Raw genomic sequence first — 23,154 nt, 5'->3', positions numbered from 1 at the left:
GAGATAAGCTAGAGATAAGCGCTGTCCCCTGCATCTGGTGCTGAAGCCGCCATTCATATCTTCTCTCCAGAAGCGTTCGCTAGAAAGAAGATATGAAAAATCCTTTTTTTTTTTTTTTCGTGTTTTAAATAAAGATCCCTGTCCCCAGGGATCCCTATGGGAGGTGGAGCCACATATTCATGACTGTAATGGGCGGCACTACGTGACCACTCATACAGGAGAAGCTGCGGCGAGGACAGGACGATGTGAGGGAGCCTGGTGAGTATTTTATTACCAGCGGCCGGGCTCACAGGGGGTGGGAGGGGGGTGGGGACAGAGAAGATATGAATGGCGGCTTCAGCGCCTCGTGGGGGGGACAGCGCTTACTGTAGCGCTGTCTCCTGCACGGCACACGGCGTCCGTGTGCGGTATGTGTTTTACACGGACCCATTGACTTTAATGGGTCTGTGTAATCCGTGCGCTCCCACGAACACTGACATGTCTGCGTGTTTTGCACACGGACACACGGTCCGTGAAAACACGCTGACATGTGCAGAGACACATTGATTTCAATGTGTCTACGTGAGTCAGTGTCTCCGGTATGTGAGGAAACTGTCATCTCACGTACCGGAGCCACTGACGTGTGAAACCGGCCTTATGCAAATTTTCATCTCTGTTTTACAGTACCAGCAGAGTCTATTTTGTGCTTTGCTTTTTTTTTTTGCACAATGTCACTCCTTTCAGCGTTTTTCACCCATTCAAAGTAATGAGTGGTGAAAAAACTTTCAAGATCTGCACAAAAAAAAAATGCAGGTATCAGGTTTTGCAGCGTTTTTTGGTGCCAAAACCTGATTAAATACTATGACATTTTTTTTTCCACTGAACTTTATCAGCATGCAGAAGAGACATATGTAGCATGCCGAAACTGCCGGGAAAAAACACAAAGACCGCAGCATAACCTTCGTTTTTGCTACAGCTTCTCTCCTGCCAAGAGATCAGGTTTGCTGCAGAAAAAAAAAGCAGTAAAAACGCCCTGTGTGAACATAGCCTAAGTGAGAAAAAAAAACTCTGCGAACGTACTTACAGATGGGATTGTTGAAAATGTTGTAAGTGCGGAATTACAAGAGCGAACCTTTTATTTAGTGTTGTTTTTCTCCCTTAACCAGATCATTGCAGTGATTCACTATCACATATTTTCTCCATTATCCGCTGTTTTTCTTCTCCGCCGTGCATTTTTTTCACCATAATCAATCATTAATTCTTTCATTGTAAACCACAGTGTAACGTGAATCACTTCTGGTCGCCATGTGAAGGTCGCAGGCTTTGAGTCTTTCTTTTCTTTCTGTTTTAGGGGTGATTTGGAAAGGATGACACGCGTCGGCCTTCTGCCAGGTTTGGTTCTTTTCTGTGAGTGTTTCTTTGGCAGTGTCTTAGCTGGTTGTTGTGACGTTGAATTAGCAATCAGCAAATATACCGCCCTAGAAGTTCTGCACATTTTAGACAAAGAGAAGTTCTGCGGAAGTATCATCAGTACGGAGCAAAAACTCCTACAGGTAACGTCTGGATAAATGCATGTTACCGTGTGTTAGCATTTATAAATATATATTTATCATCCATATGTGTGTGTGCGTAGAGTATATATGTGAATATCTACATTCGTATAGATATATACTGTATATTTTCCCTTGTACACTTTTTAAATAAATTTATTTATTTTACATATAAATATTTATATATCTAATTTTATATATATATATATATATATATATATATATATATATATATATATTTATTTATGATCCGTAGGATCTGTATAAAGCCACGTTCACATGTTCAGTATTTGGGTCAGTATTTTACATCAGTATTTGTAAACCAAAACCAGGAGGAAAAGTATAATAGAAACATATGCACCACTTCTGTATTTATCACCCACTCCTGGTTTTGGCTTAAAATACTGATGTAAAATACTGACCAGATACTGAGCGTGTGCATTTGGCCTTAGGTTGAGGCTACACAGCTACTTTGGTTTCAATATATGTCTTACGGCAAAGCATCATGATCTATGTAGCAAACAAAGTCATAGTTTAGCCCCACCCTTAAAGGGGTTGTCTACTACTAAGACAACCCCGTCTCAATCTAAATGTTTGCCCTTGTTAATATAAAAACACTTATACTCACTGCCGGCGCTGTTCCAGTGGCATCGGCGCTCGCAATCCCTGGGCTCTCATGACATTATGTCACACCATCCCTGCTCCCAGTAAGCGCTGGCATCACTGTCCCCACCTTCAGACGTATAAGTAGTCAATAGTCAGTGCTTCCTCTTAGATCCTTCCTCTGTTCCTCCACTATATCTCTAGACACTTGTGCAGAAAAGTTACTTTTACTTTTCCCATCACTGCTCATCACAATCCATAGACTTCAATGAGGATTTCTCACCTTCGACCTGTGTTTAAAGTCACGATATGAAATGACTCAAGACAGAGGTTTGCACATATTTAGAAATATCTAATTAGTTTGAAAAAAGTTGTAATTTACATTTAAAAGGTATTATATATCCTGCAAATGTTACTTATTCATTGCACAATAAAAAAAAATATTTTCAATACAACATCACGATCCTTGTCATTATCTCGAACCTTCTTTACTTACTGTAATGTTGAATATGTTTATGTAAAACTAGATGGTGGCCCGATTCTAACGCATCGGGTATTCTAGAATAGATATGTAGTTCATTTATGAAGATTTTAGAATAATACATTGAATACACAGGATTCGGCCAACCGCGACCAATTAGCGAAGCCTGGTTCAAATCCCGCGCCAATTCGCGTCCGGACTGCGCCTGTCGCTGATTGCTCGCGGCCAGCAGCCACGTAGTATACAGCACAGCCACGTAGTATATAGCACAGCCACATAGTATATACTCACCGTCCGTCGGCCCCTCAGATCCAGAACAGGCCTTTCCCGCTCCTCGCGACGCCCCGGTGACCGCTCCGTGCATTGCGGTCTCGCGAGATGATGACGTAGCGGTCTCGCGAGGAGCGGGAAAGGCCTGTTCTGGATCCGAGGGACCGACGGACGGTGAGTATATAAGTATTTTTTATTTTTTTTATTATTTTTAACATTAGATCTTTTTACTCTTGATGCTGCATAGGCAGTATCAATAGTAAAAAGTTGGTCACACAGGGTTAATAGCAGCGTTAACGGAGTACGTTACACCGCGGCATAGCACGGTCTGTTAACGCTGCCATTAACCCTGTGTGAGCGATGACTGGAGGGGAGTATGGAGGGGGCACTGACTGCGGGGAGGAAGAAGCGGCCATTTTGCCGCCGGACTGTGCCCGTCGCTGATTGGTCGCGGCCTGGCGGCCGCAACCGATCGTCGACGCGGGATTTCCGGGACAGACAGACAGACGGAAGTGACCCTTAGACTATTATATAGCAGATTGTAGCAATAACACAACTCGTAGACGGTATCAGGGTTTTCCTGTGTCTTGGTTATTGCCTATGACTTCTTCAAAGGCATTTATTGTAAAATAACTTGAACGATAATTTTTAATGTGCTACTGTCACTTAAAGATAATAAAGAATTCTTCACTGACGCGGCTGTATAACTGTTGTAAGAAGCAAAAATCTGCAATGGAAGATGACGGAGGGTGAAAAAGCGTCCTGCAATATTCAAGAGCGCACTTCTAAGAAGGCAAGAAGATGTAACTGGGTAATAATCAGAAACATTGATGATAAGCGTCCGATAATTCAGAAGTTAGTGGAACGTAAAGTGACTATAAAAAATACAATTTAACGATCATTTGCTCAAAGCGTGATGACAAGTGCACATTCACACATCAGTTTCAGTTTACAACATGGCATCTCTTTTGCTTCCATTTTTTTCTCTTGTGTTTCTAAAAAGTGAATCAGGCAGGTTTTCTAAACTTTTTTTTGTTTTTTTTTTATGTTTTCACTTATCAATGGTGCCATTTAAAACCTGGATAAAAAAAAGCTCTCACTGCTGTAAAATGTGAGGCATTCTCCGCTGCTTCCATCACTACCTTCTGCTATCAAAGATCAGTCCAATTATTAACACAGGAAACTATATTTGGTCTTTTATTTATTTTTTTTTATGAAATCATGTAAAAAAACAAACAGATCCCGTGAAGATGATAAAATGAGACACGGACCTAAAAAAAGGACTTATGGCTTGAAAACGGATACAAGGAACATGATGTAAAAACATCAGGTTTTTTTTTTCAGGATGAAAAGCCGACGATTTCACATACACCCGCCCGGGCACAGAAATTGGAGGCAATGTACAATGAGTGCTCGTGTCTACACACTACATTTGTCACTATTGAAACTACTGTGTGATATAATGAAACAGATCTTCCGTCTGTTGCTTTACTCTGATCTGAAGAAATAAAATTGTTTTTCTTTAATAAATGTTCTGCCTTACTTTGTTCTAGCAAAGGCTGTAATAAGAGAAGATACAATGTTCCATTCAAAGAAAAATCCAGAGAACCATTCTGATAATTTTGCACCACTTTTGCTTTCCACCAAATGTACCATGAGAATGATCCCTGAGGTGACTACTGCTGTGGTCCACAGATCATGGGTGATGGCATATGATGGTTACAAACACATCGCAAGCAGAGGCGTACATAGAAATCATGGGGCCCCATAATAAAAGTTCTAATTTGCCCCTCCTCAAAAGAAAAAAAAATTGACGGGGTCACAGAAGGGCATATCTCACAACGTTGCAACCTTTTCAAAGCAGTTTTCCTCCTACTGAAGCCCCCTTTCATTGCACTCATACAGTATGATGTCAACAAAACCGCCCACGGTGAATTCCTCCACAGTACCCCAGCCTTCGACTGCCCCGGAAAAGTAAGGTGACTCCAACACTGTATAATCCCCAACTGTAAACCCAGCACAGCCCTGCATGCAGTATAATGGGCCCACTCAGTATGATGGACCCCACACAAACCTTGACACTGTATAATTGCTTGCATGCAGTATAAAGGCTCCCACATAGCCCTCCAAATATTATAATAGCACCCACGTAGCCTTCCTTATAGTATAATGGACCCCATAGTCCTCGATAGAGTATACAGCACTCCCCATATTGGCCTCCATGTAGTATAGTACACTCCCCATAGTCCTCCATATAGTATAATGAATCCCATAATCCTTCATATAGTATAATGAATCCCATAGTCCTCCATATAGCATAATGCACTTCCCATAGTCCTTCATACAATATAATGCACTCCCCATAGTCCTCCATATAGTATAATGCACTCCCATATTCCTCCATATAGCATAATGTATCCCATAGTCCTCCATATAGGATATTGCATCCAATAGTCCTCCATATAGTATAATGAATCCCATAATCCTTCATATAGTATATTGAATTCCATAGTCCTCCATATAGCATAATGCACTTCCCATAGTCCTTCATACAATATAATGCACTCCCCATAGTCCTCCATATAGTATAATGCACTCCCATATTCCTCCATATAGCATAATGTATCCCATAGTCCTCCATATGGGATATTGCATCCCATAGTCCTCCATATAGTATAATGCACTCCTCATAGTCCTTAATATAGTATAATGCACTCCCCATAGTCCTCCATATAGTATTATGAATCCATAACTTCATATAGTATAATGAATCCCATAGTCCTCCATATAGCATAATGCACTTCTCATAGTCCTCAATATAGTATTATAAATCCATAATCCTTCATATAGTATAATGAATCCGATATTCCTCTATATAGCATAATGCACTTCTCATAGTCCTCCATATAGTATTATGAATCCCATAGTCCTCCATATAGCATAATGCACTTCTCATAGTCCTTCATACAATATAATGCACTCCCCATAGTCCTCCATATAGCATAATGCATCCCATAGTCCTCCATATAGGATAATGCATTCCATAGTCCTCCATACAGTATGATGCATCTCCATAGTTCTCCATATAGTATAATGCACTCCCCATAGTCCTCCATAGTATAATGCACCCCCCATAGTCTTACATATAGTATAATGCACCTCCTAGTCCTCCATATAGTATAACGCGCAATCCATAGTCCTCCATAGTTAGTATCCATCCATAGTTATTATTATTATAGCGCCATTTATTCCATGGCGCTTTACATGTAAGGAGGGATATACATAATAAAAACAAGTGCAATAAGCTTGAACAATACAAGTCATAACTGGTACAGGAGGAGAGAGGACCCTGCACGCGAGGGCTCACAATCTACAAATTATAATGCACCCCATAATGCTCCATATAGTATAATGCACCCTATAATCCTCCATACAGTATTCTGGCCACTACAATGTTCTCACTGATTTTAAAAAAAGAAAATGCAATATTCGCTTCTACTCCTCATTCCCTCTGCTTCTGAGGATAAGTTTATCCGAGTCACCAGCCTCAGAAATTGCAGGTTAACAGCAGCTCAGATTAAAGACCAGGTCAATGCCACACAGAGTTCTAGCAGCAGACACATCTCTACAACAACTGTTTAGAGGAGACTTTGTGCAGCAGGCCTTCATGGTAAAATAGCTGCTAGGAAACCACTGCTAAGGACAGGCAACAAGCAGAAGAGACTTGTTTGGGCTAAAGAACACAAGGAATGGACATTAGACCAGTGGAAATCTGTGCTTTGGTCTGATGAGTCCAAATTTGAGACCTTTGGTTCCAACCACCGTGTCTTTGTGTGACGCAGAAAAGGTGAACGGATGGACTCTACATGCCTGGTTCCCACCGTGAAGCATGGAGGAGGAGGTGTGATGGTGTGGGGGGGCTTTGCTGCTGACACTGTTGGGGATTTATTCAAAATTGAAGGCATATTGAACCAGCATGGCTACCACAGCATCTTGCAGCGGCATGCTATTCCATCCGGTTTGTGTTTAGTTGGACCATCATTTATTTTTCAACAGGACAATGACCCCAAACACACCTCCAGGCTGTGTAAGGGCTATTTGACCAAGAAGGAGAGTGATGGGGTGCTACGCCAGATGACCTGGCCTCCACAGTCACCAGACCTGAACCCAATCGAGATGGTTTGGGGTGAGCTGGACCGCAGAGTGAAGGCAGAAGGGCCAACAAGTGCTAAGATTGTTGGAAGACCATTCCCAGTGACTACCTCTTGGAGCTCATCAAGAGAATGCCAAGAGTGTGAATGCACAATTTTCATAGTCATGAAAATACAAAAAAAATCTTTAAATGAGAAGGTGTGTCCAAACTTTTGGTCTGTACCGTAGATACATTCACGTCTTTCCAGACTATAACAGTCTGCCATAAATTGATAGTTTGTGGTTAAATTTCGCCCAACAAATGTTCAAAATTGTCAATTTTTGTCAACTTTTTAGGCCATGTTCTCACATAGCATAAATGTTACATTTTTTTGTGCAGAAAATCACAGTTCAAGCTAAGTAGGTATGGGGACGAAAACTGCATTTTTATTACCTTGATCGCCTGTTGCGTAAATACAGTGTTTTATTGGCTGCATTTCATCCATGTTTTTTATATCTGCCTGCAAAAAAAAATATGCAACAGCGATATATGATTCCTGCAGCAGATTTGAAGCAGCGTTTTTTTTAATGCATTTTATTTCGTTTTCATTCTGCATTGAAAAACACAACTGTGTTTTATTTGAGGTTCCTCACAGAAGCCTATACATAAAAAAATACACCAAATAATGCACAGCTCATTAGTTTTCACAAACTCACATCCACTTTGCTTGGATCGTTAAAGAGGTTGTCCAGCTTTGTCACTCTATGTGACTGCAGACTTGTGAATCCTCACAGCGCGCACAGTGCTCGCTGTCAGGATTCTCAGGTGCCGGCAGTTGGCAGTTTTGAGACCACAAATATGTGATATGGCTGTGTTGTGAAGGTCTATAGGTCTGCAGTCACAGTAATTCCTGCATGGCCTCAGGGTGGAATCGTAGTGTTTCTGCAAAGTCAAAGTATTCAGTTTTGCAATCTACACTTTACAGTAACGCGAGAGGTGTAATGAATCCACATCAAAATCTGCATGAGTTATACATGTGCATTTCTCAAGAATTTTGCTACGGGTTTCAGACTGTTCACCGCAAATGGCAAGAGCCATAGAATAAATTTCAGCCACTTTGCGGGTAAAGTAATACATTGTAGATTTTCACTTTGGAAAATTTGAATGTGTTTAGACACATTTTAAATTTTTCTGATAATACTCTGTGTGTTCTTTCTCCATGACGTTAAAGAAATTGTCCACTAAGTGTTCAACTCCTTGTCATACCTCTCGCTTTGCCCCGATAAAATAATAAAGCTTATACTCGCCTCCTGTGCCGGCAGTATCGGCACTCGCGCTCTCTGGAACTCTCGAGCGGTTGTGACCCCGATGCCCAATCAGCATTGGCATTACTGTCCCCACCTCCTGTCGAGATTAGCTGCAGCCCGGACTTCCTGATCACGTTCAATTCGACAGGAGGCGGGGACAGTGACGCCAGCACTGATTGGGCGCCAGGCTCAGGTGTCACGAAAACCACTTGTGAGCCCCAGGACTGCGAGTGCCGACACCGCTGGCACAGGAAGCGAGTATAGGCTTTTTTTTATTTTATCAGGGCCAAACATTTAGATCAAGAAGGGGTTGTCCTAAAAGTGGCCAACCCCGTTAATAATAAAATTGTAGCACGGGGCACATCCACTTACTCCTCCACATTACATCCAAGGTACAGCGAAGGACGTACTCCTCTGTCACCAGGCTGTGCAGTATATTTTCTTGTGGTTACTCCCAAATGTAAAAGGTTACCCAACGCTATAATCTTCTAGACCGTGTTGATGCAGTAGAAGTATATGTACATTCCAGAAAGCGGACAGGCTGAGGTGTGTCACAGAAACTCGGCCACATCCCTGGTTATTTGTGGCCACTAAGAACTTGTCACCGGCAGTGATCGTTCGACAGGCGGAGGGAGGGAAAAGTATAGGGTATTTCATGAGCTTGGTATGTGTTGTGTGAACTCCCAATAACAAGGGAGTAAGATAGAATAACATACAGTTTTCTGTACTGGTTATTATTAATTATTATGCCATTATTGCATACATGTGTCATTTACATAATAGAAAAAGAAGCAAATGTAGACTTTGTCAGACTGACCCAAAGATGGCTTGGCTAGTAAGTTACTTTTATCTTCTGTTCTGTTACTTTTAACTTCTGTTCTGAACTCTACTTTTAACTTGTAGGCCTTGTTCCCACATGCAAAAAAAACTGCTTTTTTTATGATTTTGTCCTTATCAAAATCCACAACAATACCAATCTGTTCTGATTTTTGCAGACTTTTTTTTCCCTGCATTTTCCCCTCTTTTGATGCGTATTCGGTGCAGATTTCAAATAGTATTTTTTTTTAAATCCTTTTTAGTGCAGAAAAGTTTGTAACTTTGTTTTATACATATAATACACATACTCTTGTGTGGCTACAAAAGGCATTTATAAGCTGTGATACCTGCAAAAGGAGGTGCTATAGGAAGCAAGCAGCCCAGTAAGTGGCACATCGCTGAACTCACATTCTCTGTCTCTACAATAGGGTATGTGCACACGTTGCGGATTCCATTGCGGATTTTTCTGCGTGGATTCTGCAGAATCCGCAGGTACAATGATCTGCGTTTTCCCTGTGGGTTTTGTGCGGAATTTGCCTGCGTTTTTACACCTGTGGATTCCTATGATGGAATAGGTGTAAAACGCTGCGGATTCCGCACAAAGAATTGACATACTGCGGAAAATAAACCGCAGTTTTTCTGAGCGGAATTTTGCACAGTATGGGCACAGCGGATTTGGTTTTCCATAGGTTTACATGGTACTGTACACCACATGGAAAACTGTTGCGGATCCGCGGAGCCAAATCCGCAACGTGTGCACTTGCCCTTATACTTGCTCTCAGATTAGGTGGCAAAAACTTGGTGAAAGAGTGTGTTTAACCAGAGGACTTGGCACGATCAGAAATCTTAAGATCAGCAGGACAGATGAAGTGGAATCCAGGAGGGAAAGAAGCAATCATTGAACGAGAGTCTTATTCCCAAGCAGGGCCGGACCGGGACTAAAATTCAGCCCTGGCATTTGAAGTCACACAGGCCCACTTTTCGCATGGTGACTGTATAATGTCTTTGTACACTTGTAGGTTACAAGAAGTGAGGGGAGTGTAACACGACTATATAACATAATTACAGCTGTATCCAGCATTACAGCATTATTAGCCCTCTGTGTCTGTACTGCTACATACTAAAGGTACCGTCACACTCAGCAACTTTGCAAAGAGAACGACAACAATCCGTGACGTTGCAGCGTCCTGGATAGCGATCTTGTTGTGTTTGACACGCAGCAGCGATCAGGATCCCGCTGTGATATCGCTGGTCGGAGCTAGAAGTCCAGAACTTTATTTCGTCGCCAGGTCGGCGTGTATCGTCATGTTTGACATCAAAAGCAACGACGCCAGCAACGAGCATAGGGCCCCTAGATGTGTGTCGGATCGGTACACTCCGGCTGTTTGACATGGAGCTAACAACCAGCGAGAACGATAAGTGAGTCTCCGTTATGTCACTGGATCGCTCCTGCATCGTTCTGGAGCTGCTGTGTTTGACATCTCCACAGCGACCTAAACAGCGACGCTCCAGCGATCTAGTTTAGGTCGGCTCGTTGTCTATATCGCTGCAGCGTCGCTGAGTGTGACTGTACCTTTAGTCAGTTAACTGCTTCATGCAGCTTTAGGCCGGTTTCACACGTCAGTGTCTCCGGTATGTGAGGTGACAGTTTCCTCACGTACCGGAGACACTGACACACGTAGACACATAAAAATCACTGCATCTGTGCAGATGTCATTGATTTTTTGCGGACCGTGTCTCCGTGTGCCAAACACGGAGACATGTCAGTGTTCGTGGGAGCGCACGTATTACACGGACCCATTAAAGTCAACTGGTCCGTGTAAAACACGTACCGCACACGGACGTTGTCCGTGTGCAGTCCGTGTGCCGTGCAGGAGACAGCGCTACATTAAGCGCTGTTCCCCCCACTGGTGCTGAAGCCGCGATTCATATCTTCCCTGCAGCAGCGTTTGCTGCAGAGAAGATATGAATAATAGTGTTTAAAATAAAGATCTATGTGCCCCCCGACCTCCCACCCCCTGTGTGCCTCCCTCCCCGCAGTTCTGAAAATACACACGGGGTGAGGGGGCGCACAGGGGGTGGGGGGGCGCACAGGGGGTGGGAGGGTGGGGGTTTTGAAGATAGATCTTTATTTTAAACACTAGTATTCATATCTTCTCTGCAGCAAACGCTGCTGCAGGGAAGATATGAATGGGGCTTCAGCACCAGATGCTGGTACGTGTGGTACCCAGCACGGTGCGTGTGGTACCCAGTGGGCACACGGGCGGCACACGTGTGCCGCACGTGTGCCACACTGATGTGCCACAAAAATGTAGGGGCACATGGACACGGATAATTCCGGTACCGATTTTTTCCGGTACCGGAATTATCTGGACGTGTGAGACTGCCCTTACATGAACACCCGAGCCTTACACTATGGCTGGTCTGAATAACTAAAGCAATTGTTACCATCCACCTCTCGTGTCTCGTCTTTTCCTCATAGTTTGTAAGCTTGCGAGCAGGGCCCTCACTCCTCCTGGTATCTGTTTTGAACTGTGATTTTTGTTATGCTGTAATGTCTATTGTCTGTACAAGTCCCCTCTATAATTTGTAAAGCGCTGCGGAATATGTTGGCCCTATATAAATAAAATTATTATTATTATTATTATTATTACAGCTTAGTCCCCATAGAATGTAATACAGCACAGCCCCCATAGAATGTAATACAGCACAGTCCCCATAGAATGTAATACAGCACAGCTCCCATAGAATGTAATGCAGCACAGCCCCATAGAATGTAATGCAGCACAGCCCCATAGAATGTAATGCAGCACAGCCCCCATAGAATGTAATGCAGCCAGCCCCCATAGAATGTAATGTAGCCAGTCCCCATAGAATGTAATGCAGCCAGCCCCCATAGAATGTAATGCAGCACAGCCCCATAGAATGTAATGCAGCACAGCCCCATAGAATGTAATGCAGCCAGCCCCATAGAATGTAATGCAGCCCCCCCATAGCCCCACAATCCAGTTATCACTCATTGATGTATATATAAGAAAAAAAAAACACTCTACTCACTTTTCCTCTTGCCCCGCGCTGCTCCAGGCTCCGGTCTCAGCAGCTGCAGTCTGCCCGCCCGACACACAGCAGGTGCGCGATGATATGCCGTCATCGCGCACCCGCAGTGTCAGAGGCAGAGCAGACAGTGATGGGAGAGGGAGCGACAGCGGACGCTCTCTCCTCCATCATTGCATTTAACTGTACCGGCGTAGTTGAATGCGGGGCACCAAGGAGTGTGCCGACAGCAGGGGGAGTGTGCCGAGTGCGGGGGGAATGTGCCAACAGCGGGGGGAGTGTGCCGACAACGGGGGGAGTGTGCCGAGTGCGGGGGGAATGTGCCAACAGCGGGGGGAGTGTGTCGACAGCGGGGGGAGTGTGCCAACAGTGGGGGGAGTGTGCCGAGAGCGGGGGGAGGGTGCCGAGAGCGATGGGAGTGTGCCGACAGTGGGGGGAGTGTGCCGACAGCGGCACACTCGAGCGGCCTACTACTGCCACCGGCCCTTCTGGCATTTGCCAGAACTGCCCGATGGCCAGTCCGGCCCTGTTCCCAAGACACAGATGTACAGTATGTATCAATGGATGTTTAATAGGTCTAGGGAGATTATTACGCATCCACTCCGAGCAACCTGCAAAACCCAACGTGGATCACAAGAGAAGGCAGTATACCCAGGAAAAGGGAGCGAAACACTCCCTGGGCGCCGGTCCAAAAAGTAGAAACTCAGTGCTGCAGAGTCCTGGCTAAATGGGGGCAGTATTGGTAAAATTTTGTTACATAGAATTTTGACACCCTGGGCAATTGCCTCTGTTACCCACCCCCATGATATGCCACTAATTTAATGTACCCATTTATAACCTTCACTAACAAACGAGCTGTTTTGACTGAACAAATACTTAACTTTCTGAAAGTTTGATACCGTATAAACTCGAGTGTAAGCCGACCCGAGTATAAGCCGACCCCCCTAATTTTACCACAAAAAAATGGGAAAACTTATTGACTCGAGTATAAGCCTAGGATGGAAAATGCAGCGGCTACCGGTAAATTTCAAAATAAAAATAGATGCTCCATACCGTTCATTATTGCCCCATAGATGCTCCATATAAAGCTATGCCATATATAATGCTCTGCACTGTTCATTATGGCCCCATAGATGCTCCATATAAAGCTGTGCCATATATAATGCTCTGCATCGTTTATTATGGCCCCATATAAAGCTGTGCCATATATAATGCTCTGCACCGTTCATTATGGCCCCATAGATGCTCCTTATAAAGCTGTGCCATATATAATGCTCTGCACGGTTCATTATGGCCCCATATAAAGCTGTGTCATATATAATGCTCTGCACCGTTCATTATTGCCCCATAGATGATCCACATAAAGCTGTGCCATATATAATGCTCTGCACCGTTCATTATGGCCCCATATAAAGCTGTGCCATATATAATGCTCTGCACCGTTCATTATGGCCCCATATAAAGCTGTGCCATATATAATGCTCTGCACCGTTCATTATGGCCCCATATAAAGCTGTGCCATATATAATGCTCTGCACCGTTCATTATGGCCCCATATAAAACTGCCATATATGCTCTGCACCGTTTATTATGGCTCCATAGATGCTCCATAGAAAGCTGTGCCATATAATGCTCTGCACCGTTGATTATTGCCCCATAGATGCTCTATATAAAGCTGTGCAATATATAATGCTGCTGCAATAAAAAAAATAAAAATCACATACTCCCCTCTCTTCGCTCAGGACGCCGGCGCTTTCAATATTTACCTGCTCCTCGTGCGGCTCCGTCTCCACCACTGACGCTCAGCAGAGGGTGCGCACTGACTACGTCACCACGCCCTCTAACCTGAGCGTCACAGCCAGGAGACGCTGCAGACGGAGCCACACCGGAACGAGGAGCAGGTAAATATCACGCAGCGCTCCCCTCCCCGTATACTTACCTGCTCCTGGCGCGGTCCCTGCAGTCCCTGCTTCTTCCACTGCTGCATCTTCTTCCTGTAGTGAGCGGTCACAGTTACTGCTCATTGCAGTCATGAATATGCGGCTCCACCTCTATGGGAGGTGGAGCCGCATATTCATGACTGTAATGAGCGGTACCATGTGACTGCTCAGTACAGGAAGAAGATGCAGCGCTGGAAGAAGCAGGGACTGCAGGGACCGCGCCGGGAGTAGGTGAGTATAATTACACACCCCCGCCGACCCCCGGGTATGACTCGAGTATAAGCCGAGAGGGGGACTTTCAGCCCCAAAAAATGGGCTGAAAATCTCGGCTTATACTCGAGTATATACGGTATATTGATACGCAGGGGAGTAACTACAACAGGTACAGGGGTTGCAATCGCACAGGGCCCTGGAGCCTAGGGGGCCCTAAAAGTCCCTTTGTCCTATAGAAAAAGACTATTGCTATTAAAGATTTAAAATATTTGGGGCCCCGTTGGAGCTTTCGGAACCGGGGCCCATGAGTTTCAAGTTACGCCATTGTTGATACGTGATCTCCTGCATACTGATACACTTTTTTTTTAAAGAACAACCTCTGAAAGTGTTATTCAAGGTATATTTAGAGACATGTCCAGACAGAGCTTGGGTTGGGCTGGCTGTGTCCAGTCAAAGTATGTGGATGTTTCAGCATCTAGAAATAATGTTAAGACGATACATATGACAAGTTGGGACATATTTAGAGACAAGATCAGACGTAGGCTGCATCCTCCTAAGAAACCTTCATGGTCAAAAATAGGGTCACAAGAACTTTTTGGGTTTGGTTAGATGGCTCATGTCCTGGTTGGCCCAGATGCTGCCATGCCGCATTTGGAAACTTTTAACTTGCACCCGGTTTGCAAGTGGATTGTGCCTGCAGAATGGAACAGATCCTTAACAAACGCCACATTTTGCAGGTAAATTGCAGACTTACTTGGCAAAACTAAGCGGCCATCGATAATTCAATTTGGAACCATATGATGTGTTGTGCTGTTTCCGGCTATGTATTATAATAACTATCTTCCGAAAACCACAGGATAAACAAGGAATACATTCCAGGCACATGAATGGCTCTTCCAGTAGACCACGCCACCAACAAAGTCCTTTACATCATTCACATAAACTGTGCGTGCTTCCAAATGTTTCCTGCATTTAATGAAGACCATCACTTTCCTTTCCTGAGGAATGATGTGAGGTTTGTGACTCACCCCCCACAATGGACTTTACTTTCCGGTTTCCAGGGGCTGGAGGGGCGAGGAAGGCTTCGGGCCCCTATCACCGACTGTGGTCATACAATAAAATAGATTTGTTTGCATTCATATCTGAACAACATAATTAGGAACAGTCGTTCTGAAAAGCAAAAAAAAAAAATACACCCAAAAAATTACTCATGCACTAGGTCAGAGGTGTAAAGACCTAATGTGGATCCTGGGCCCTGCTTACCATTGAAAATAAAGGGGTCTTCTCGTTTTGTAGAGATCTTTGGCTTTCTACAGGCTCTATGGTCTGGATGCCACTTGTGCCGCTGCACCCTGTATAGCACTGCTTCCCCCAGCTATGCCCCTGACCACAGTGGGCCTCATCATTAAATTTTCCTATTTCACATGTAAGACAATTAAACACTTATTAGGTTTTTTTTGTGTGTAGTAACATAACTGGAGGGAAAAAGCACAATTTCTATACAGTTATTTATCTGGTAGAATTTGAAGAAGACCTATCATTATTAAGTATCTTGAAAAAAAATCCCTGAGCTCGCCTGATTCTGCCGCTCTTTTCCGTTTTGTGCTGCGACGCTCCATTGCAGAGATATTCACATTTGTTGTTTTTGGAGCGCAGTATGTGAACTCTCTGTTTGCAGACCGAGTTCAAATTCCCAAACAACATCCAGGCCTGATTATTGCTACACATGTTCTCAATCAAGAAATCACTTACATAGGAACTGCCTGACACAACAAAATAGACCCAAAGTTTGGAAATTCATAAAGTTTAGAAATTCTAGAACATATGAGAAACAAAGTAATTGAGATGTATCAGTCTGGAAAAGGTTACAGTTGTGGCCACAAGTATTGACACCCCTGCGATTCTGTCAGATAATACTCAGTTTCTTCCTGAAAATGATTGCAATCACAAATTCTTTGGTATTATTATCTTCATTTAATTTGTCTTAAATTAAAAAACACAAAAGAGAATGAAGCAAAAAGCAAAACATTGATCATTTCACACAAAACTCCAAAAATGGGCCAGACAAAAGTATTGGCACCCTCAGCCTAACACTTGGTTGCACAACCTTTAGCCAAAATAACTGCGACAAACCGTTTCCGGTAATCATCAATGAGTTTCTTACAATGCTCTGCTGGAATTTTAGACCATTCTTCTTTGGCAAACTGCTCCAGGTCCCTGATATTTGAAGGGTGCCTTCTCCAAACTGCCATTTTTAGATCTCTCCACAGGTGTTCTATGGCAGTGATTTTCAACCTGTGTTCCGCGGCACACTAGTGTGCCGCGACACATGGTCGGGTGTGCCGCGGGGAAAGTTCCCCAAACTATGGTGTCCCCTTTGTTTTGTTCCCTGGCAATGCGCAGCGATGCGCAGTCACGGAATAACACATGCGCGAGCTTTGAACGCTCGCGCGACTTAATGACGTCACCGAGGCCGGCGCGTCATCCTGAGAGCGGAGAGACTCTCGCATTTGCCCGCCGCCAAGGTAATGCCTGCCAATAATGCTGTGTATAATCATTAAGTCAGCAACAGCTCATTAACAGTTAATCAGCTGTTGCTGACTATATGAGCTTTTGCCTGAGTGTATGAACTGTTGGCAGAATACTCAGCATATCAGCTGGTACTTTTAGTACCTGGCAGAGGTCCTTTAAGTGTGGCAGATAATGTAATACTCTTCTATTTTAGTGTGTGGCGGCGCACACTATCTCAGCAGTGATGGAGAAGTATTTGAGAATGGAAAAGGCAAATGCCGAACAGGACCCTGGACACAATTCTAACCCAGATGAAGGCCCTAGTATGAGAGGTCGCCAAAAGAAAAAAGACAAGACGGTGAACTCAAGGCAATACAGTGAAAGCTATCTTTCATTTGGATTTACTTTCACTGGGGATGCGACAGCACCAACACCACTGTGCTTGGTGTGTGGTGAGAAGCTATCCAATAGCGCCATGGTGCCAAGCAAGCTCAAACGCCATCTCCAAACGAAACACCCTTCCGTTCAAAACAAGCCGATGGAGTATTTTGTACGCTTACGTACAAACAATGAGAAAGGGGCAACTTTTTTGAGAAAAAGCACAAAGGTAAATGAGAGAGCCCTCAAAGCTAGCTACATTGTTGCTGAACTCATAGCTAAATCAAAAAAGTCACACACTGTGGCAGAAACATTAATACTGCCAGCTTGTAAAGCTATTGTAAATGAGATGCTTGGCCCTGACACAGCCAAAGAGATAGCTAAAGTGCCTCTCTCTGATAACACAATTGCCAGACGGATTGATGACATGTCTGCGGACATTGAAACAGTTGTTTTGGAAAAGGTGCGCATCAGTAAGAAATTTGCCTTGCAACTTGATGAGTCGACGGATATCAGTGGACATTGTCAGCTGTTGGCCAATGTGCGTTTTGTGGATGGAGAAGCCATTAGAGAAAACTTCCTATTTTGCAAGGCACTGCCAGAAAAATCAACAGGAGAGGTAATATTCCAGGTCACATCGGAATATCTTGATAAAAGTGGGCTTACATGGGAAAACTGCACAGGTGTCTGCACTGATGGAGCTGCAGCCATGGTCGGGCGCATCAAAGGCTTTGTAAGTAGGGTTAAAGAAAGAAACCCAGATGTTCTTGTTACCCACTGTTTCTTGCACCGTGAGGCCCTCGTTGCAAAGACCTTACCAGCAGATCTAGCTCCTGTGTTGGATGATGTTGTGCGCATAGTGAACTTTGTGAAGACGCGACCTTTGAGATGTCGCTTATTTGCGTCTATGTGTACAGAAATGGGAGCGGAACATAAAATCTTATTGCTCCACACGGAGGTCAGGTGGCTGTCACGCGGCAAAGTGCTGGCCCGTGTGTATGAGTTGCGAGAGGAACTTAAAATATTTCTGACAAACGAGAGGTCCGATTATTCAAAGCTGCTTGCAAGTGATCAGTGGTGTGCAAAGCTGGCATACCTGGCTGATATATTTCAATATCTGAATGAACTAAACACACGGATGCAAGGCCGAAATGAAAACCTGCTTACAAGCACTGAGAAAATTAACGGATTCCGTTTAAAGGTGCAGCTCTGGCAGCAACATGTGCAGGGTGGCAACCTTCAGATGTTCCCGCTCACCGAGAAACTGCATGATGACAATACTGCTGCAATGTGCGAGGTGATTGGCAGACATTTGAAAACTCTTGAGGAGAAGTTATCGTTTTATTTCTCTTCAACCTTCACAGAATGCCTTGACTGGGTTAGGGACCCATACAGCTCATTATCCGTTGCTGGAAAGGACATGGCTTTAAAGGAGCAAGAGGAACTCATTGAACTGAAGCAAGATCGCGGTTTAAAGCTAAAGGTACCGTCACACTAGACGATATCGTTAACGATCCGTGACGTTGCAGCGTCCTGGCTAGCGATATATCGTCCAGTGTGACAGGCAGCAGCGATCAGGCCCCTGCTGTGCTGTCGCTGGTCGGGGAAGAAAGTCCAGAACTTTATTTTGTCGCTGGACTCCCCGCAGACATCGCTGAATCGGCGTGTGTGATACCGATTCAGCGATGTCTTCGCTGGTAACCAGGGTAAACATCGGGTAACTAAGCGCAGGGCCGCGCTTAGTAACCCGATGTTTACCCTGGTTACCATCCTAAAAGTAAAAAAACAAACGCTACATACTTACCTACCGCTGTCTGTCCTCGGCGCTCTGCTTCTCTGGTCTGGCTGTAAGCACAGCGGCCGGAAAGCAGAGCGGTGACGTCACCGCTCTGCTTTCCGGCTGCCCGGCGCTCACAGCCAGACCAGAGAAGCAGAGCGCCGAGGACAGACAGCGGTAGGTAAGTATGTAGCGTTTGTTTTTTTACTTTTAGGATGGTAACCAGGGTAAACATCGGGTTACTAAGCGCGGCCCTGCGCTTAGTTACCCGATGTTTACCCTGGTTACCGGGGACCTCGGGATCGTTGGTCGCTGGAGAGCTGTCTGTGTGACAGCTCTCCAGCGACCAAACAGCGACGCTGCAGCGATCCGGATCGTTGTCGGTATCGCTGCAGCGTCGCTAAGTGTGACGGTACCTTAAAGTTTGCTGATCTTCCTTTGGACAGTTTTTGGTTATCTGCTGCCAAGGAGTTCCCCATTCTGGCCAACAAAGCTATTTTGACATTGCTCCCATTTTCGACCACATATCTATGTGAGCTGGGCTTCTCAAGCTTGACTGCGATAAAAACTAAAAACAGGGAGAGACTGAGAACTGTTGAGGAAGAGCTTCGTGTGTGTCTTTCCACCATTCCTGCTAGGATATCCCTTTTGTGTTTATCGAAACAGGCCCATGTTTCACACTGAGTGAGTATAAATACATTTAGAATCTATATTATTAACTATATGTAGAATATGTACTGTTTTAGTGTCATTTTGTGCCATTTTGGTTGGTGGTGTGCCCCGGGATTTTTTAAGTATATAAAGTGTGCCGCGGCTCAAAAAAGGTTGAAAATCACTGTTCTATGGGATTCAGTTCTGAACTCATTGCTGGCCACCTTAGAAGTCTCCAGTGCTTTCTCTCAAACCATTTTCTAGTGCTTTTTGAAGTGTGTTTTGGGTCATTGTCCTGCTGGAAGACCCATGACCTTTGAGGGAGACCCAGCTTTCTCACACTGGGCCCTACATTATGCTGCAAAATTTGTTGGTAGTCTTCAGACTTCATAAAGCCATGCACACGGTCAAGCAGTCCAGTGCCAGAGGCAGCAAAGCAACCCCAAAACATCAGAGAACCTCCACCATGCTTGACTGTAGGGACCGTGTTCTTTTCTTTGAATGCCTCTTTTTTTCTCCTGTAAACTCTATGTTGATGCCTTTGCCCAAAAAGCTCTACTTTTGTCTCATCTGACCAGAGAACATTCTTCCAAAACGTTTTAGGCTTTTTCAGGTAAGTTTTGGCAAATTCCAGCCTGGCTTTTTTATGTCTCGGGGTAAGAAGTGGGGTCTTCCTGGGTCTCCTACCATACAGTCCATTTTCATATCAGACGCTGACGGATAGTACGGGTTGACACTGTTGTACCCTCGGACTGCAGGGCAGCTTGAACTTGTTTGCATGTTAGTCGAGGTTCTTTATCCAACATCCGCACAATCTTGCGTTGAAATCTCTTGTCAATTTTTCTTTTCCGTCCACATCTAGGAGGTTAGCCACAGTGCCATGGGCTTTAAACTTCTTGATGACACTGCGCACGTTAGACACAGGAACATTCAGGTCTTTGGAGATGGACTTGTAGCCTTGAGATTGCTCATGCTTCCTCACAATTTGGTTTCTCAAGTCCTCAGACAGTTCTTTGGTCTTCCTTCTTTTCTCCATGCTCAATGTGGTACGCACGAGGACACAGGACAGAGGTTGAGTCAACTTTAATCCATGTCAACTGGCTGCAAGTGTGATTTAGTTATTGCCAACACCTGTTAGGTGCCACAGGTAAGTTACAGGTGCTGTTAATTACACAAATTAGAGCAGCATCACATGATTTTTCGAACAGTGCCAATACTTTTGTCCACCCCCTTTTTATGTTTGGTGTGGAATTATATCCAATTGGGCTTTAGGACAATTCTTTTTGTGTTTTTTTCATTTACCCGACGCGCGTTTCCCTGGACGAAGCATTTCAATGCGAAACGCGCGTCGGGTGTGGTGGACGCCTGGTTATCCTTCATCTGATTTGGTAAATATGTATATATAATTTAACTTTCTCTCACATACTAGTTACTTAACTAAATTTACAGGACCTCTGTCGGCCATCATCTATACTAATATATGTGCCTTGGTTGAAACTTTCCCACGCACTGGCTTATTAGACGAGGTTCCTCTGTTCTATTTAAAATATTCTGCTTCTAGTTTTTATGCTAGTTTTTGTATGTGAGCAAGTTATTTTCTATTACTATTCAGTGTCGGATAAATGTATATTTCCAGGCGTTTCCACCTTTTCACATCCTTGTTCATTTGATCCTCACCTGTATTTTATTATTAAGTGTTTTTGGTGTTGTTTTAATCTGCCTTAATAAAATTGTAATTTTTATTATCTTTAAATGTGTGTTGCCATTATTCATAGGTATTTTAGAATTGCAGGGGTGTCAATACTTTTGGCCACAACTCTATAAAGCCATTTGTAATGCTTTGGGACCCCAGCGAACCACACAACTGCATCTCAACGCTAGGACGTAAGGTGGTGGTGTATTAACTCTACAATTATGGAATATTTGGCCTTGTGTTGGCTGGAGCAGTCCCATGAGATTTACTACATGGCGCCCTAATAATATATTCATACGGTGCTCAAATAACTTTGTATAAGGAAATGAAGCTGCATCCTATGGAGACGCAAGTTCTGGGAGACCAAGGAGCAGAGTCACTGGAGGCTCCTAACTACTGAATTCCTTAGTGCTGTTCTATGGCATTCTGGAAAAGACCCTGAATGGCTAAATGTAAGGTGGAGAAGGTCTAATGATAGCCCAGCTCTGGTACTAACAGCTGAGATCAGAGACCCCCAACCTCAGATTTAACCCCTGAGATCCTGCAGTTAAAAGCCTCGGAACCTGGTGATTCAAATAATGAGGATAACCATAGGATAGGAAATAGGGCATTACCACCAACGATCCTGAGGTCGGGGCTATGGAGCAGAGATGCAAATGCTTGACCCCCATTCATGGTCTATGGCACTGTTTAAAAAAATCAAGAACAGCGCTCAGCTATTTCTGACAGTCCAACTTACAATGAATGGAGCCGAGGCCAAGCGTGAGCATCTCCTCTCCATCCAAGACTCTTCAGAGCCCTGTTCTCGGATCCCAACGCTCAGAAACAAATTGATCAGCATATTATTCCCTTACCTATAGATGGGATAACTTGCAATTTTATGAAAACCCCTTTATTGTGCTTGAGAAAACAATGTCAGGCCGCTTGTTCACCCTGCGCCCGTTGGAATGGATGGGTAAAACCCGCACCACAGAGGCGCATTTCCACAACAGGACGGCCGGGTTCATACGCCGCTCATTTTAAAATGCTGCAGAAAATCCTCAGCAATTTACAGCACCGATATTTGGATGAGTTTTCACTCAATGTCATCCACATGCTGGTTTTTTTGGGGGGTGGAATCTGCATGGAAATGAAGTTTTTTTTGTGTTTTGTAATTCTGGGGTTTGTCAATTTCGGTTTCAGAAATCTTTGTTCACACACAGTGTGTTTGGTGCAGATTTTATGAGTCGATTTCTTTTTTTTCTTCCAAGTTGATCTCTAAACTGAAATCTCCATAATTTCTGGAACAAAAATCTGCTCATATTTTCTGCACTTTTTCTTACATTTTTAAGTATGTTTTTTTGTTGTGGAAAAGGCACCAAAAAGTCGCACCGATACAACGCCAGCGGTGATTCGTGGAGTCAGGGTCCTTGTTGAAATGGAAACTTTTCCACTACAGAATTTTACTTCTTGTAGTTTTAAAAAATGCCCCCAAAAAACTATTTTTGTGCTGATTTCGTGTCCCAAAAAAAGTGCTGCATGTGGATGATACTACAGTAAGTTGAATGTTATCCACTTTCCTGGTGGCGTAAAAAGACGTGGATTTTACATGTGTAAAATCGGCACCAAATATGCAACATGTGAACCCGGCCTTATAGCGCTATAATAAACGTCCAAGAGCTCCGCGCGGCCGCTCTGACCGCCGCTGATCTACATAATGGCGAGACTACAGACTCCGCTGCTGAGAGATGATGGCCGGGATCAGACAGGCGCATTTCACCACCCCAATATGGATTCACTGGGGGTCTGCTGACCCATAT

General features: G+C 44.1%; 1 protein-coding gene across 1 annotated transcript; it reads left to right on the top strand.

The window, feature by feature from the left end:
• The first annotated feature begins 17,100 nt into the window (after positions 1-17,100).
• LOC138652240 (SCAN domain-containing protein 3-like) lies at positions 17,101-18,732 on the top strand. The gene has a single exon (XM_069743007.1). The coding sequence runs from the start codon at positions 17,101-17,103 to the stop codon at positions 18,730-18,732; it is 1,632 nt and encodes a 543-aa protein (XP_069599108.1).
• The last annotated feature ends 4,422 nt before the right edge of the window (positions 18,733-23,154 follow it).

This window comes from Ranitomeya imitator, chromosome 10, assembly GCF_032444005.1.
Source record: "Ranitomeya imitator isolate aRanImi1 chromosome 10, aRanImi1.pri, whole genome shotgun sequence".
NCBI classification, from domain to species: domain Eukaryota; kingdom Metazoa; phylum Chordata; class Amphibia; order Anura; family Dendrobatidae; genus Ranitomeya; species Ranitomeya imitator.
The sequence above is the reverse complement of the archived record's forward strand: the minus strand, read 5'-3'. Positions and strand labels throughout refer to the sequence as shown.